The sequence below is a fragment of the Pseudophryne corroboree genome, chromosome 6, assembly GCF_028390025.1.
Source record: "Pseudophryne corroboree isolate aPseCor3 chromosome 6, aPseCor3.hap2, whole genome shotgun sequence".
Lineage (NCBI taxonomy): Eukaryota > Metazoa > Chordata > Amphibia > Anura > Myobatrachidae > Pseudophryne > Pseudophryne corroboree.
Window position 1 is genome coordinate 584,236,150 of NC_086449.1, and position 18,624 is coordinate 584,254,773.

The 18,624-nt window shown below is 44.7% G+C and overlaps 1 protein-coding gene across 5 annotated transcripts in view; it reads right to left on the reverse strand.

The window, feature by feature from the left end:
* HK3 (hexokinase 3) overlaps positions 1-18,624 on the reverse strand; it is a 171,219-nt gene that overhangs the window by 39,459 nt on the left and 113,136 nt on the right. Inside the window, exons 1-3 of one of the 5 annotated variants that reach the window (XM_063927935.1) lie at positions 18,040-18,089; positions 14,039-14,181; positions 2,389-2,508 (exon numbers count right to left, since the gene is read on the reverse strand). In XM_063927935.1, coding sequence (XP_063784005.1) covers positions 2,389-2,508; positions 14,039-14,095 — 177 coding nt within the window. In that variant the 5' untranslated portion in view covers positions 14,096-14,181; positions 18,040-18,089. Of the gene's footprint in view, positions 1-2,388; positions 2,509-14,038; positions 14,182-15,058; positions 15,081-15,336; positions 15,507-18,039; positions 18,090-18,624 lie in introns of those variants that run through there. The other 4 variants (XM_063927933.1, XM_063927932.1, XM_063927934.1 and 1 more) reach the window with 4 other exon arrangements.

The following is an 18,624-nucleotide window of genomic DNA, read 5'->3' on the forward strand; positions in this document are numbered from 1 at the left end:
AAGTTTTTCCCATTGAGCCCTTACAGATGTTGCTATGGGGCTAACAAATCACTAGTTATGCCCCTGCTAGTGAGCATCATATTAGGCTTAATTCTACAGTATGTATTGTTTAACTCCCACATTGTGATCTATGTAGTATGTATGTAGTACACCCAAAAGGACTGCTCCACCTGTTACTCTTGGATATAATAAACAATGCATGGTCTGCTGATTTTATGCATCTCAGTTTAGTATTCTGTAGCTTCTGCATCATCTCTTCCAGGCAGTGCTTATTCCACCCAGTGTAACGCTCCCAAGATGGCCGCTTCGCCTGGTACCTTCAAGGGCAGGATGAATAATTATTGGTATTTATGACCATAAAGAAATATTATTGAATTGACCTGTTCTGAAATCTGCAGCGGTCAGTGTGGAGCTATTCCATGGGTTGATATGTTATCCTCAACCTACATTTAGATTCGAAAAAAGGATTTGATCCCACTATAAACAAACTTTTTTGTAACACTGTGGCACAGTACACCAATGCTCTACAGTAAAGGTGCAAAAATCTGGTAATGGATGGGCGCAAATGACAGTTGACCATTTGAAATCTGCTCCATTTGACCATTTGCTCCTCTTCATTAACAGATTTTAGTTCCAACCAGAAAAGATTGGAAGATAAATCTTTAGGTGTATGGGCACCTGAAGTGCTGCATCAGAGATGCCATTTTAGGTAAATGACTTACAGTATGTCATTGAATGGCCATTTAGGTCAATGGACAAATACTGCATTAGCAAGAATGAGAAGTTCCAGATGTACTGTATATAATACGACAGACCATTCTATCCTGCTTCACCAGCACCTAGAGTAAGCAGTGTATTTCTTTCTACACATGCACTAATGAGACACTAGACGTTAAGCCTAGATTTTAACATCAGCGTTTCATGTTTAATGGTTTTAATAACAGTTTTATAGATTATAAAACTGCAAGGAGGAGATACAACACCTTCGTGAGCAGGGGAAAATTATTCATTCCATCACTCACTGCAGAGGGGCATATCAATTAGCCACAAAGTTTACCCCACAGCTAGTTACCACGCCGGGAAAGGCTATACGATGAAATGGTATCCGGTCTCTAGGTCGACATGAGTTTTTCACATTTTATTTTAATTTTTTTTTACTTTTTCATACTTAATGATCAACATGGACTACAATTGGGAATAGTAACCTGTACAGAGCGCAGCGAGGCACTTTACCTGAAGCATGGCGAGTGAAGCGAGCCATGCGAGGGGACACTGCACTAATTAGGGTTCCCTGTCACTGTACAGAGAAAACGACACCAAATTAAAAAACAAAACAAAAACTCAGGTCAACCTTTTGACCTGTCGACCTAGAACATGTCGACCTAGAGACCCTGTTGATCTAGAATCCCTGTCGATCAATAGTGGCCGACCTAGACACTGTCTACCTAAGTGTGGTCGACCCTCCATACCACACCCAATGAAATAGCCTTTTCCCCACTCCAAAAATCAGATGATAACATGTGGAAAGTCTCAGATTCAGCATAAAACTGCAGAATCAATGGGTTATTCCTGTACTTTACCCTCCTGATGGTGCCCTTCTAGCTTCTGAAGCTAAAAGGACTGTACCTTTCCTTTTAGCTTTAGAAGGTAGAAGGGCACCAAGATTAATGTGCAGGTTAATCTCTGCTAATTGTTTTGTCCCAGCATGCTTATTCAATATGCCACAAAGAGTTGATGTGTGATCACCATCTAAAGTGTATTTGTCCACAGACTTTGCTGGACTTATCACACTCAGCAAACCAGAGTCCTGCAGACTCACGGTTTCCCAGTGCCCCAAATGTTGGCATTGTGAAATATTTACACCACTTAATAGCAATTTATGCCACGATACCAGTATCCATCAATACCAAGCTACTGTGCGCAGAATAGAATATTTTGGTATATAAATGTGTGTCCTTAATCCCAATGCTAACCACAATGATAATACTGACATTTTACCCATGTTAACATCATGAATGTTGACTTTCTGGTGTCGATGGTGGGACTGCATCCCATTAAAGTGGGATTTGTCAGAATACAGGCTGGTTTATGCTGAAGAAGTGGACTCGTCCATTTTAAAGGAAGTGTCTTCTGTCTTGGGCCCAACATTAAACTTGAGTAATGCAGTCTACGTACAAAGTTATCTCCACCACCTGATGATATACTAGGTACACACAAGTCCACCCCATCTATGGAGGCATATTTGCTCAAAATGTACAGTAGACCTTGTGGCTCTAAACAAGTCCCTAACTAAAAACTATACTGCCGCAAAAACTTCAGTCCATTATTCTGTGAATGTATGAAAGGAGATGGAAAGTAAAGAGTAGACTGAACACAGTAGGAGTTTACCTGGTCTAGTTCAGTCTGCTTGCAGGGGAAGGAGAAGGTGAAACCAAGTGGGAGAACTTCATCCTTCAGGTTTTGTTTTTCAAGAAAAAGGCCAAGACACTCAGCAACATGATCAAACAGCTGCAGAAATAGAAAGAGAAGATCAAAACATTAAGGTAATATTGTATTCTATACCAAATGAGGAATGGCAGGCTGAAAGGTCATTAATTTGCAGATTCCCAGTCAGAAAAAAAAAAACCACCACACAACCATTCACATGTAAAACACATGAGATATAATGCAAGCCTTTTTCTGCTGCATTATTGTAGATACAAGGAGAAGATACTATGGGGTCTATGTACTAAGCCATGGAGAGAAATAAAGTTGGACGGAGATAAAGAACCAGACGAACAGCTCCTACCTGCCATGTTACAGGCTGTGTTTGAAAAATGACAGCTAAGCTGGTTGTTTTTTTAAAATCTATATCCACTTTCTCTCTTTAAGGCTTAGTACATAAACCCCTAAATGTGTTTTCTCTACACGGTTGGTCTTCAGCAGTCAGTTGACCATAAGGCTTTCCCAGACCACAAACCCCGACAATGTCTCATAAGTTCCCATGCAACTGACTCTCTGTACAGTGTGAAAAGATCATCTGCGCATTCTACAATTAGTTTTACCCACACATTGTTCACAAGACAACCTGGACATTATATCACGTGGCTGCCCAATTGTTCTGATCATGCCATTCAGGCTTTGGTTACCTCTACTATTCTCACCTCCCACCAGGTCAGGCATTACTGCATATTCATGTACCAAGAGGTCATCACCCAACGTGGTCATTAAGGATCACTACTAGAAAAGCAAAAGAAGATAGCCAGCCCCTATTCAAGTGCAAAATGCTGTCTAAAGCCATGTAATTCTATCATTTTTTTTTTTTTACATATTATATTAATATACAACCCCCCTCAAATTGGGCTCTAGACAAATCTAGTGAAGAACAGATCAAAATTATCAGATACAAGATCAACCAGGTCAAGAACAGAAAAGCCAGGGGCAGGCAGTGTTGGTAAATCAAAATAAGAACACTTAAACTGTTCCTAATACACCACAGACCAAGACACTGGCAGAAGGAACAAAAGACTGAGACTTGCAGAAGATTATAAATTTGACATACAGATCACAATGAGGTTAAATGGACAATTTTATTCATCCCGCTATAAGTACACAAGCCAGAAAATTCACATCCTCACTGGAAACAAGACAAAGTGTCATATTCTCAAACAGTATTAGGTAACACGGTTATAACAAAACTCTTAAACGGAGGAGGTTGGGGGAAAAAAAAAAACTGGACTTGCTTGATGCATTTTCAGCGGTTGTGGTTCATTAGGTCAACATGCATTAGGTCGACATACAGGTTAAACTCAGAAAATTAGAATATCGTGCGAAAGTTCATTTATCTCAGTAATTCAACTTAAATGGTGAAACTATTATATGGACTCATTACATGCAAAGTCAGATATTTCAAGCCTTTGTTATAATTTTGATGATTGTGGTTTACAGCTTAAGAAAATCCCAAATTCTCAAAACTAGATTACGACCAAAAAAAAAAAAAAAGGATTTTAAATACAGAAATGTCAGCCCTCTGAGAAGTATAATCATGCATATGTACTCAGTACTTGGTTTGGGCCCCTTTGGCACAAATTATTACCTTAATGCGGCATGGCTTCTATCAGCCTGTGGCACTGCTGAGGTGTTATGGAAGACCAGGATGCTTCAATAGCTGCCCTCAGCTCTTCTGCATTGTTCGGTCTCAGATCTCATCTCTCTCTTGGCAATGCTTCATAGATTCTCTATGGGGTTCAGGTCAGGCGAGTTTGCTGGCCAATCCAGCACAGTAATCCCATGATCATTGAACCAGGTTTTGGAACTTTTGGCAGTGTGGGCAGGTGCCAAGTCCTGCTGGAAAATGAAGTCAGCATCTCCATAAAGCTTGTCTGCTGAAGGAAGCATGAAGAGCTCTAAAATGTCCTGGTAGACGGCTGCGTTGACTCTGGACTTAATAAAGCATAGTGGACCAACACCAGCATATGACATGGCTCCCCAAATCAACACAGAGTGTGGACACTTCACACTGGACTTCAAGCATCTTGGATTGTGTGCCTCCCCATTCTTCCTCCATACTCTGGAACCTTGGTTTCCAAATGAGATGCAAAATTTGCTCTCATCAGAAAACAGGACTTTGGACCACTGAGCAACAGACCAGTTTTTTTTTTCTTTTCCTTTAGCCCAGGTAAGACGCTTCTGACATTGTTTGTTGTTCAGGAGCAGCTTGACAAGAGCAGCTTGACAAGCCCATGTCCAAGATCCGTCTATGCCTCAGTCCACTCCTTGTGAAGCTCCCCCACACTTTTGAATGGCCTTTTCCTGACAAATCTCTCCAGGCTGTGGTCATCCCTGCTGCTTGTTCACTTTTTTCTTCTACACTTTTCCCTTCCAATTTCCTTTTGAGGCTTTTCCTCCTTGTGGAGTGTGTCAATTATGGTTTTCTGCACAACTGTCAGGTCAGCAGTCTTCCCCATGATTGCGATTTGTACTGAACCAGACTGAGAGACCATTTAAAGGCTCAGGAACCCTTTGCAGGTGGTTTGGATTAATTAGCTGATTAGAGTGCGACACTTTGAGCCTACAATATTGAACCTTTTCACAATATTCTAATTTTCTGAGATTTTGGGGTTTTCTAAAGCTGTAAGCCACAATCATGAAAACTATAACAAATAAAGGATTGAAATATCTCACTTTGCATGTAGTGAGTCTATATAATATATTTGTTTCACCTTTTTTGTTAAACTACTGAAATAAATGACCTTTTCCATGATATTCTAGTTTTCTGAGTTTCACCTGTACATTGGGTCGACCACGTTTGGTCGACATGGTCATTAGGTCGACATGACATTTTTTGACTGTTTTTGGTGTTGTTTTCTTCGTAAAGTAAAGGGGAACCCCAATTGGTGTCCCCTCACATGGCTCGCCATGCTTCGGGCAAGGTGCCTCCTTCCGCTGCGCTCGGCACAGGTTACCGTTCTCAGTTGTAGTCCACGTGGGTCGTCAAGTATGAAAAAGGTAAAAAAATAAGAATTTACTTACCGATAATTCTATTTCTCGTAGTCCGTAGTGGATGCTGGGAACTCCGTAAGGACCATGGGGAATAGCGGCTCCGCAGGAGACTGGGCACAAAAGTAAAGCTTTAGGACTACCTGGTGTGCACTGGCTCCTCCACCTATGACCCTCCAAGCCTCAGTTAGGATACTGTGCCCGGACGAGCGTACACAATAAGGAAGGATTTTGAATCCCGGGTAAGACTCATACCAGCCACACCAATCACACCGTACAACTTGTGATCTGAACCCAGTTAACAGCATGATAACAGAGGAGCCTCTGGAAAGATGGCTCACAACAACAATAACCCGATTTAGTTAACAATAACTATGTACAAGTATTGCAGACAATCCGCACTTGGGATGGGCGCCCAGCATCCACTACGGAGTACGAGAAATAGAATTATCGGTAAGTAAATTCTTATTTTCTCTGACGTCCTAGTGGATGCTGGGAACTCCGTAAGGACCATGGGGATTATACCAAAGCTCCCAAACGGGCGGGAGAGTGCGGATGACTCTGCAGCACCGAATGAGAGAACTCCAGGTCCTCCTCAGCCAGGGTATCAAATTTGTAGAATTTAGCAAACGTGTTTGCCCCTGACCAAGTAGCTGCTCGGCAAAGTTGTAAAGCCGAGACCCCTCGGGCAGCCGCCCAAGATGAGCCCACCTTCCTTGTGGAATGGGCTTTTACAGATCTTGGCTGTGGCAGGCCTGCCACAGAATGTGCAAGCTGAATTGTACTACAAATCCCACGAGCAATAGTCTGCTTAGAAGCAGGAGCACCCAGCTTGTTGGGTGCATACAGGATAAACAGGGAGTCAGATTTTCTGACTCCAGCCGTCCTGGAAACATATATTTTCAGGGCCCTGACAACGTCCAGCAACTTGGAGTCCTCCAAGTCCCTAGTAGCCGCAGGCACCACAATAGGCTGGTTCAGGTGAAACGCTGAAACCACCTTAGGGAGAAATTGTGGACGAGTCCTCAATTCTGCCCTGTCCGTATGAAAAATCAGGTAAGGGCTTTTATAAGATAAAGCCGCCAATTCTGACACGCGCCTGGCCGAAGCCAGGGCCAACAGCATGACCACTTTCCATGCGAGATATTTTAAATCCACAGATTTAAGCGGTTCAAACCAATGTGATTTTAGGAACCCCAAAACTACATTGAGATCCCAAGGTGCCACTGGAGGCACAAAAGGAGGCTGTATATGCAGCACCCCCTTGACAAACGTCTGAACTTCAGGAACTGAAGCCAGTTCTTTCTGGAAGAAAATCGACAGGGCCGAAATCTGAACCTTAATGGATCCTAATTTTAGGCCCATAGACACTCCTGTTTTGCAGGAAATGCAGGAATCGACCCAGTTGAAATTCCTCCGTTGGGGCCTTCCTGGCCTCGCACCACGCAACATATTTCCGCCAAATGCGGTGATAATGCTTTGCGGTCACATCCTTCCTGGCTTCGATCAGGGTAGGAATGACTTCTTCCGGAATGCCTTTTTCCTTCAGGATCCGGCGTTCAACTGCCATGCCGTCAAACGCAGCCGCGGTAAGTCTTGGAACAGACAGGGTCCTTGCTGGAGCAGGTCCCTTCTTAGAGGTAGAGGCCACGGGTCCTCTGTGAGCATCTCTTGAAGTTCCGGGTACCAAGTCCTTCTTGGCCAATCCGGAGCCACGAGTATAGTTCTTACTCCTCTCCGTCTTATAATTCTCAGTACCTTGGGTATGAGAGGCAGAGGAGGGAAACACATACACTGACTGATACACCCATGGTGTTACCAGAGCGTCCACAGCTATTGCCTGAGGGTCCCTTGACCTGGCGCAATACCTGTCCAATTTTTTGTTGAGGCGGGACGCCATCATGTCCACCTTTGGTTTTTTCCAACGGTTTACAATCATGTGGAAGACTTCTGGGTGAAGTCCCCACTCTCCCGGGTGGAGGTCGTGCCTGCTGAGGAAGTCTGCTTCCCAGTTGTCCACTCCCGGAATGAACACTGCTGACAGTGCTATCACATGATTTTCCGCCCAGCGAAGAATCCTTGCAGCTTCTGCCATTGCCCTCCTGCTTCTTGTGCCGCCCTGTCTGTTCACGTGGGCGACTGCCGTGATGTTGTCCGACTGGATCAGCACCGGCTGACCTTGAAGCAGAGGTCTTGCTTGGCTTACGGCATTGTAAATGGCCCTCAGCTCCAGGATATTTATGTGAAGTGATGTCTCCAGGCTTGACCACAAGCCCTGGAAATTTCTTCCCTGTGTGACTGCTCCCCAGCCTCGCAGGCTGGCATCCGTGGTCACCAGGACCCAGTCCTGAATGCCGAATCTGCGGCCCTCTAGAAGATGAGCACTCTGCAACCACCACAGGAGAGACACCCTTGTCTTTGGTGACAGGGTTATCCGCTGATGCATCTGAAGATACGATCCGGACCATTTGTAGGGGCAGGTCCCACTGGAAAGTTCTTGCGTGGAATCTGCCGAAAGGGATTGCTTCGTAGGAAGCTACCATTTTTCCCAGAACCCTTGTGCATTGATGCACTGACACTTGGCCTGGTTTTAGGAGGTTTCTGACTAGTTCGGATAACTCCCTGGCTTTCTCCTCCGGGAGAAACACCTTTTTCTGGACTGTGTCCAGGATCATCCCTAGGAATAGAAGACGTGTCGTCGGGATCAGCTGCGATTTTGGAATATTGAGAATCCAACCGTGCTGCCGCAACACTACTTGAGATAGTGCTACCCCGACTACCAATTGTTCCCTGGATCTTGCCCTTATCAGGAGATCGTCCAAGTACGGGATAACTAAAACTCCCTTCCTTCGAAGGAGTATCATCATTTCGGCCATTACCTTGGTAAAGACCCGGGGTGCCGTGGACAAACCAAACGGCAGCGTCTGAAACTGATAGTGACAGTTCTGTACCACAAACCTGAGGTATCCTTGGTGAGAAGGGTAAATTGGGACATGGAGGTAAGCCTCCTTGATGTCCAAAGACACCATATAATCCCCTTCTTCCAAGTTCACAATCACCGCTCTGAGTGACTCCATCTTGAATTTGAACCTGTGTATGTAAGTGTTCAAGGATTTCAGATTTAAAATAGGTCTCACCGAGCCGTCCGGCTTCGGTACCACAAACAGCGTGGAATAATACCCCTGTCCCTGTTGCAGGAGGGGTATCTTGATTATCACCTGCTGGGAATACAGCTTGTGAATGGCTTCCAAGACCGCCTCCCTGTCGGAGGGAGACGTCGGTAAAGCAGACTTTAGGGGAGTGCCTGAGTCCGCTTGTAAAGCCCCAGCGTCATGCTGAGGACTTGGCAGAAAACGGGAGAGGGCTTCTGTTCCTGGGAACTGGCTGTTTGCTGCAGCCTTTTTCCTCTCCCTCTGCCACGGGGCAGAAATGAGGAGCCTTTTGCCCGCTTGCCCTTATGGGGCCGAAAGGACTGCGCCTGATAATACGGCGTCTTCTTATGTTGAGAGGCTACCTGGGGTAAAAATGTGGATTTCCCAGCAGTTGCCGTGGCCACCAGGTCTGATAGACCTACCCCAAATAACGCCTCCCCTTTGTAAGGCAATACTTCCATATGCCTTTTGGAATCAGCATCACCTGACCACTGCCTCGTCCATAACCCTCTTCTGGCAGAAATGGACAGCGCACTCTCTCTTGATGCCAGTCGGCAAATATCCCTCTGTGCATCACGCATATATAGAAATGCATCTTTCAAATGCTCTATAGTCCGTAATATACTGTCCCTATCTAGGGTTTCAATATTGTCAGTCAGGGAATCCGACCAAGCCACCCCAGCACTGCACATCCAGGCTGAGGCGATTGCTGGTCGCAGTATAACACCCGTGTGAGTGTATATACATTTTAGGATATTCTCCTGCTTTCTGTCAGCAGGTTCCTTAAGGGCGGCCCTATCAGGAGACTGTAGTACCACCTGTTTTGACAAACGTGTGAGCGCTTTATCCACCTTAGGGGGTGTTTCCCAACGTGCCCTATCCTCTGGCGGGAAGGGGTATGATGCTAATAACCTTTTAGGAATTATCAGTTTTTTATCGGGGGAAACCCACGCTTCATCACACACTTCATTTAATTCCTCAGATGCAGGAAAAACTACATGCAGTTTTTTCTCACCAAACATAATACCCTTTTTAGTGGTACTTGTATTATCAGAAATATGTAAAACATTTTTCATAGCATCAATCATGTAACGTGTGGCCCTACTGGAAGTCACATTCGTCTCTTCATCATCGACACTGGAGTCAGTATCCGTGTCGGCGTCTGTATCTGCCATCTGAGGTAACGGGCGTTTTAGAGCCCCTGATGGCTTTTGAGACGCCTAGACAGGCACGAGCTGAGTAGCCGGCTGTCTCATGTCATCAACCGTCTTTTGTAAAGAGCTGACACTGTCACGTAATTCCTTCCATAAGCTCAGCCACTCAGGTGTCGACTCCCTAGGGGGTGACATCTCCATTACAGGCAATTGCTCCGCCTCCACACCATTTTCCTCCTCATACATGTCGACACAATCGTACCGACACACAGCACACACACAGGGAATGCTCTGATAGAGGACAGGACCCCACTAGCCCTTTGGGGAGACAGAGGGAGAGTATGCCAGCACACACCAGAGCGCTATATATATATACAGGGATAACCTTATAGAAGTGTTTTTCCCCTTATAGCTGCTGTTTTATTTATACTGCACCTAATTAGTGCCCCCCTCTCTTGTTTTACCCTTTTCTGTAGTGCAGGACTGCAGGGGAGAGTCAGGGAGACGTCCTTCCAGCGAAGCTGTGAGGGAAAATGGCGCCCGTGTGCTGAGGAGATAGGCTCCGCCCCCTTCTCGGCGGACTTTTCTCCCGCTTTTTGCTGTATTCTGGCAGGGGTTAAAATACATCCATATAGCCCTGGGGGTTATATGTGATGTATTTTCGCCAGCCAAGGTGTTTCTATTGCTGCTCAGGGCGCCCCCCCCCAGCGCCCTGCACCCTCAGTGACCGGAGTGTGAAGTGTGCCTGAGGAGCAATGGCGCACAGCTGCAGTGCTGTGCGCTACCTTGGTGAAGACTGATGTCTTCTGCCGCCGATTTTCCGGACCTCTTCTTGCTTCTGGCTCTGTAAGGGGGCCGGCGGCGCGGCTCTGGGACCGGACTCCGAGGCTGGGCCTGTGTTCGGTCCCTCTGGAGCTAATGGTGTCCAGTAGCCAAGAAGCCCAAGCTGGCTGCAAGCAGGCAGGTTCGCTTCTTCTCCCCTTAGTCCCTCGATGCAGTGAGCCTGTTGCCAGCAGGTCTCACTGAAAATAAAAAACCTAAAACTAAACTTTTACTAAGAAACTCAGGAGAGCCTCCTAGAATGCACCCTTCTCGGCCGGGCACAAAAATCTAACTGAGGCTTGGAGGAGGGTCATAGGGGGAGGAGCCAGTGCACACCAGGTAGTCCTAAAGCTTTACTTTTGTGCCCAGTCTCCTGCGGAGCCGCTATTCCCCATGGTCCTTACGGAGTTCCCAGCATCCACTAGGACGTCAGAGAAAAAAAAAATGGGAAAAAATTGTGAAAAACTCATGTCGACCTAGTACATGTCAACCTAATGACCATGTCGACCCAACACATGTCGACCGAATGACTGCCATCCATTTTCAGCAGAGTTCAACGCAGTCAGGTAATTAGGCCCCAAATGTCTTAAGCCTTAAAAAGTGATATAGTGGAGACTGATAAAGTGCGATAAATGGCCAGCCAATCAGCTTCCTAACGGCCATGTCACAGGCTGTGTTTGAAAAGTGACAGGAGACGATTGGCTGTTCATTTTACTTTTTTTTTTCTCTATCTTTTGGGCCTAGGTCTCTTTACTACAGTATCTACAGGTCAGTGTCCTTGGGGGAAAATAAGAACAGGGAAAACAGTGACAGATTATGTGTTTTTTATGTATGTACATTTCTGTACAGCTCAACACAGCACCAACTGTGACAGCACAAAAATGCACTGTAAAACATTTGATGTATACAAATTATGTGATCTATCCACATGCAATGTGAAACAGGCATTTCTGACAGGATAGGGTCAGGCTTTCTTTGCCACTGACCCCATTATATAGTGTTTTTTGTTGCGAGTACAACTGGCCATTGACGATACCTAGTAGTTGGTCACCTGCCACTCACCGAACGCAAGAGTCACCAATGCAGCATCCCCAGTTATAGAAGGGTAATTACTGCCACTACCAAGGCTCTTTCACCAGCACTTGGAACAGCTTATACTTTGGTGTAGTTGCAGCACCTCCTTGTTGGATGATTCAGACTGCTGGGTAGCTGCTGAATGTTGACCAAGAACACTGCTCAGCATAGGACAGCCAGGAGATGCATTACAGTGCAAGCTGGTCACTGGAATACAGTAGTTACAGGGGTCTCACAGGAACAAGGACGTCAGTAATAAAGTAAACTGCTCACATAGGGGCATATGTACTAAGCCATGGAGAGCAATAGAGTACCAGCCATTCATCTCCTGTCATTTTTCAAATACAGCCTGTAACAAAACAGTTAGGAGCTGATTGGTTGGTACTTTATCTCAACTTTAGGGTGTATTCAATAGATGTCGGATCCTTTCTGACGTAAAGGATCTGACATCTGAGCATTTAATGAGCGGCCAAGTCAGACAGGATTTGAACGTTCACGACAATGCCAATCTTTCTTATTTTTACTATTAAACTCAAATTGACATTGTCAGAACCAGTGCCAAAACATGTCAGATTTGGCCACGGAATCCAACAAAATCTGCCGATCCACGTGCTTTCCGACAAGTCGGAGGAGTTGAAGGATTGAATAGGTTGGAACCCCTTCCGACCTAAAAAAAAAAAAAAAAAGTCTTTCTGACAAGACGGCAGTTTCCGACTTCAACTAGTGAATACCCCCCTTTATCCCTCTCCAAGGCTTAGTACATATCCTCCATAGTTTGAGAATTGCTGTTCAACTAAGCGCATGCATACATACCACTTTAAGGTAGTAGAGGTTGACATTTCACATGCTATGCCAGCAATACAGTTTGTAAGTTAGGATTGGAGGTGTAAACTTGCTTAACCAATCCAGGCTGACCCACTAGGCTCATCAGGTTTACTTTTCACTTCAAGTAAAAAGAATGGTATAGGGATGAAATGAGAGATCTTACATTTGCGGCTAGATTAATTAATCGCTCCTTGTGCAAGCCACCGATTCTCACTGGGTTTGACCCAGAGACCTAAAATGTCAGTAATATTAACTGCAAGGGTCCAGAATGATTTACAGACTGTCATACTCCCGACAGCCATTGACCTACAGTCAAAAGACAGACATTCACTATGCAGACATGCTTTTTTCTGTTTTTATTTGTCAATATCGACATGGACACCATCTAAATGTACCGTGTCCACTCGCCATGCTTCGGGCACGGTGCCTCGCTGCACTCGGCACACTATTATATTCCTCCTCCAGGTCCATTGGGATGGTAAAGTATGAACAAGTCTGTTTTCGGGCAAAAATGCCTTAAAACCGCATGTCGGCATTTTGAAATGTCAGTATTCTGACTGTCGGCATTTTGAACATTTTGGCATAATGAATGTTGGTATTTTGACCGTCGGTCAATGGCTCTCAGGATTATGACAGTCTGTACGGTGTCACTCGGTAAATAAACTACTACCCAACTGTAAAACCAGGCATGTTTTGTGTTTAATGTTGCAAATTTAAAATTTGATTTGGGGTGGGGAGGGAGGGGATCAAAACCATCACTTCGTAGATCTATCTTTTCAAGTTGAATTCAGCTCCATTAATCTGTCCTCATTGCTAGAAGCTTATACTACTTTATTGAAGCAGCTTTCCTCCAGGATCACCTTGCCGGAGTAGCTAGAAGACATTTGGCACCGTGGCCTGTCAGTATCTGGGCTAAAGTCTCTAGTCATCATCACTAAAATGGCCCATTACTCGTTGGCGACATTTGTTTCCTCATGTTTTATGTAATGGCCCCATGCATTATTACAGTATGGGTTAATGCTCAAGATTAAACCATAAAGTCATTTCAAAAAAATTATAATAATCCAGCCACCACTTTCTTGCCCATTTTGGTTACATTTTATTTCATGTGTTAGAATAAGCAAAAATCACTGATTGTGTTCTGAAACAATCATGGTATTCTGTAATTTCCATGGGTACTACAAAAGAGCATGTGATCTTGATGTTGGAATGTGAAGAGTGCAATTGTCACCATATAGCAGAGGATCTCAAACGCAGTCCAAAAGGCACCCCAACGGTCCAGGTTTTAAATTGGGGTGCCTTGAGGACTTCGTTTGAGAACCTCTTCCATATAGGTTCAGAACAGGATTGCGAAAGCCCTCAGCAGTGAATGAATTAAAGAGTTTTTATTTCCAATCTTCTCGCCATCTCCTAGTTACAGTGAAATGGCCATGTTAACAATTATGAAAGCATAAATAATTACCAATATTTACTGCTTAAACGAGCAAAGGATTAATTAAGTTTAAAATATAGAACCTTTTTTTTTTTTTTTACCTGTTTTCCTGCCCCAGTCACTACTGCCTCAGGAACGTCATATACTTCGCTGTCCATTTCTACTCCCCTAGAGCCGTCTAATTTCACCTTGATGATACGGATGTTGGCACCTCCAAGATCAAGAGCCAAGAAAACACCACGTTCTGTAAAAGAACCGGGATAATAAACAAAACATACACAGGAGCAACAACTCTCACATCATGGAGAAACTATATCATTCCTTAATAAAGTTGAAATGGTCCTTAGAGCATTGTATGGTTTCCCTACATGCACAGATTTTGTGTCTTAGGAGTAGATGTCCTGTACCAAGTCCGGGAGAGAGAAAGTACCAGCCAATCCGCTCCTAACTGCCATGTTAATGGTTCTATTAAAAAAAAAAAATAATAGACAGGAAGGAGCCAATTGGCTCTTACTTTATCTCTGTGTAAGGCTTAGTACATATGCCCCACAGACATAAAAGGTCTGCTTAATGGTACTGCATTAAAACAGACCTTTATTTGTGTCTATGTTACCAACCCCGGTGGCACCCCCTAGTGGATAACAAATTACAATACTATAATAAAACAGGGGTATTGCCTACATAATTGAAATTACTATTACTTGGAGTGCCACGGATACAATTCTCATCGCTTTTGAAATGTTCATAATTTTGTGTCTCTTGTCTTTTAGCCTTTGCCTGTATCAATTTGCACATAGGACACAGCAGCCACAAAAAACCAGACCTAGTATATGAAGACAAATGGCTTGGTGAACAGGGAGGGCTATAAAGTTACATTTGGTTAGCTGTATTTAAAGTTTAAATGCATTTCCTATATTTCTGGGGCTGTCCCTACTCTATAGCCCCGCATACCTACCAACATTATGACCACTGCCAAGTGCAGGCACAATTAAACACAATACCTCCCAATACTGATACAGATAAGTCAGAGCAAAGCCTCATCCCTGATTTAAACAAGATAAACCAAGTTTCCCATAGATGTACAGTACATTTCTACCAGTATGGTCTTGTAACATCATTACCCTTTGTTAATAAATAACACTACTGTATTCACTTTCCCTCAGTCTATGTATGTGGTTCCCTGATTGCCTTAATTTAACTCCCAACATCACACAACTAACTTAGGGGTCTATGTACAAAGCCTCACAAAGAGATAACGTACCAACCAATCAGCTCCTGTACTAACTGCCATTTTTCAAAGACAGCCTGTGACATGGCAATTAGGAGCTGATTGACTGGTACTTTACCTCTCTCCAAGGCTTAATGCACATACCCCTTTGCCTCATACAACCTTACTTACATAAACAGCTCCTAAGGAGCCTGCTCACCAATGTCCTAATATAGTGTGCAGATGTGAGAATTCCAATAAGTGGCTACAGGTTGTTCTACCCCCGCCCTCATCACAGTTCTCACACACAGAAGATGTAAATTGCTCTAAACCAGGGGTTCTCAAACTCGGTCCTCAGGACCCCACACATTGCATGTTTTGCAGGTAACCCAGCAAGTGCACAGGTGTATTCATTACTCACTGACCCATTTTAAAAGGTCCGCAGGTGGAGCTAATTATTTCACTTGTGATTCTGTAAGGAGACCTGCAAAACATGCACTGTGTGGGGTCCTGAGGACCGAGTTTGAGAACCACTGCTCTAAACCACAGGTTCTCGAACTCGGTCCTCAGGACCGCTCACGGTGCATGTTTTGCTGGTCTCCTTACAGAATCGCAAGTGAAATAATTAGCTTCACCTATGGACCTTTTACAATGTGTCAGTGAGTAATTAATACATCTGTGCACCTGCTGGGTTACCTACAAAACATGCACTGTGTGGGGTCCTGAGGACCGAGTTTGAGAACCTGTGCTCTAAACTTATAGGCCCTTCACATTTACCAATAACAATGAATGATATGAACGATCACGTTCATTAATGAACGACATACCGTTCATATCTTTCAGTGTGGAGGCACCAATGATGAACGATGCGCGGCACTGCGCTCATTCATCGTTGGTGCCGGCTCGTTTAAACATGCAAGCCAATATGGACAATTGGCATGCTATAGGACCGGGTGACGGGGGGGGGGAGTGAAGAAACTTCACTTCCCCCATCACAACCCTCCTACCCCGCCGCCGGGTAGCCCGTCGGCGGTACCTGCCGTCGGGCACCTCAGCGGCCAGTCGGCCTGTGTGTAGGGCCCATTAGGTCTGGGACACACATAGCGGCACTGAATGGGACCCACTTGGCCGGGAGGGGGGATTCTGTGTGCACACGGATCCTGTTCTGCGGGATCCCGCAGAACAGGATCCAGCCAGCGACACACAGGATTTCAATGGAACATAGTGCGCCCATGCCGCACTGTGTGAACGCATGCATTGAAATGCATGTGTTCTCATTGAAATCCCGCAGTCCTGTCCAGTCATCCTGCTATCCAGCCCAGCAGCAGCATGCTGCGATTGGATCCGGCGTCGGCGGGACTGCCGCACATGTGCAGTCTCCTTGCTGCCAAGCGGGTCCCGTTGCACGGGACCCACATGGCCGCTATGTGTGGCCCCACACTTAAAACCCCCATTATCAGCAATCAGTTGGGGCAATATGGCGTTCTGCAGATGATTGTGTAAATAAATCTGCAATGTATGGGGTTCACAGATCGCAGATTCAGACAAAAAAAATCGATTGGTAAATCAGGTTTTTCAACATGTTTAATTTCACAGATCATTTGGGGATGTAGATTGATAGTGTATGAAAACAATCAGCAGATTTGCAGAACATTACTAGTAAATAAATGATGAGCCTTTCAAGATTGGCAGATCTGTATTTGCTGAAAATGATCTTCAAATCACTGAAAAACATCTGTAACGTATGACTGCAGATTGGGGGATCTTTAAATTGGGGAAAGATCACAGAATTTGTGATTTTTTTGTGTGATTGCTGATGTATGGGGGTGTTATAGTACATGTTTTCCAGCTCTCCTCACAGAATCACAAGTGAAATAATTCAAACCACCTGTGAATCTTTTAAACCAGTGTCAGTCAGTAATGCAGGCATTCCCAACCTCGGTCCTCAAGGCACACTAAAGGTGGGTACGCACTAGGCGATACGCTCCATAAGCGATATTGCATAGTTTCCCCTCCCGGGCTGCTGACATAATGCATACACATTGGGGGTAATTCCAAGTTGATCGCAGCAGGTAATTTTTTAGCAGTTGGGCAAAACCATGTGCACTGCAGGGGAGACAGATTTAACATTTGCAGAGAGAGTTATATTTGGGTGTGGTGTGTTCAAACTGAAATCTAAATTGCAGTGTAAAAATAAAGCAGCCAGTATTTACCCTGCACAGAAACAAAATAACCCACCCAAATCTAAATCTCTCTGCAAATGTTATATTTGCCTCCCCTGCAGTGCACATGGTTTTGCCCAACTACTAAAAAATTTCCTGCTGCGATCAACTTGGAATTACCCCCATTGTGCGATATCGCAGTGACATCATGCCACGGCCTGCCCGAACATGCAGCTTCAGACAACGTTGTCAGATTGAGCTGTATGTACAGCCGGAGCGTGCATCAGGCATTGCCCGTAGTATACACACTGTAAACGATATCGCTTAGGAAGGTAAAAATGAGCGATATTGGTTACAATATTGCCTAGTGTTTATGCACATTAACAGTGCAGGTTTTAGTGATATCCGTGCTTCAGGTGGTCAAATCAAAATAACTGAGGTACTAATTAAGTGACCTGTGCTCAAGCATGGATATCAATAAACCTGCACTGTTAAGCTGGATACACACTATAAATGTTCCTTGAGGACTGAGGTTGGGAATGCCTGCAGTAATGAATACATGTGTGCTTCCTCAAGGAGATATGGAAAACATGTACTGCTATACCCCTTTTACATTAAATTGCTGGGTCACACCCAGGATTTTGTATATGGGTCCAACCTGTGTGCCACCCGGCTGAGACCCCTCTCAGAGTGGTGACTGGCCCCTGCTTATTGCTGGATCCGTGTTGCATACCTCCCAACGTGACGTTCTCCAGGAGGGACCCAATGCTCTGCTTCTGGAGTTTTCTCTTTATTTATGATTGCCGGCACCTGTGTTGAACATGTTAATGGATAAGAAAGGTGTTTCAGCATAGGTGATGGCAATCATAAATTAAAAAGGAAGTCCAGGAGCAGAGCATTCTGTCCCTCCTGGAGAGGGTCATGTTGGGAGGTATGGGGCACTGTTGGCAGCACTTGTCAATGATCTGTTTTAATTACTTTCACTTACAGCTTCCTCTCTTTTTAAAGCCCAGCATCTCCTGACTTCCCGTCTCCTACCCTAGAGTGACCATATTATCCCTTTTACCTGGGACGCTCATGGATTACACAGGTTCTGTGACTGATTAAAACCAGCTGAAATGTAGGCTTGTAGTCAGTCAACCACAGAACCTGTATAATCCATGAGCGTCCCAGGTAAAAGGGATAATATGGTCACTCTACCTACCCTGACCTCTTCTGTCGCTAATACCTATACAAAATTCATGAACTTAACAGCTTTTTGTTATTCAGTCACACTGTCCTTTATTACATTTCAAGATGCTGACATAACTGAGATTCG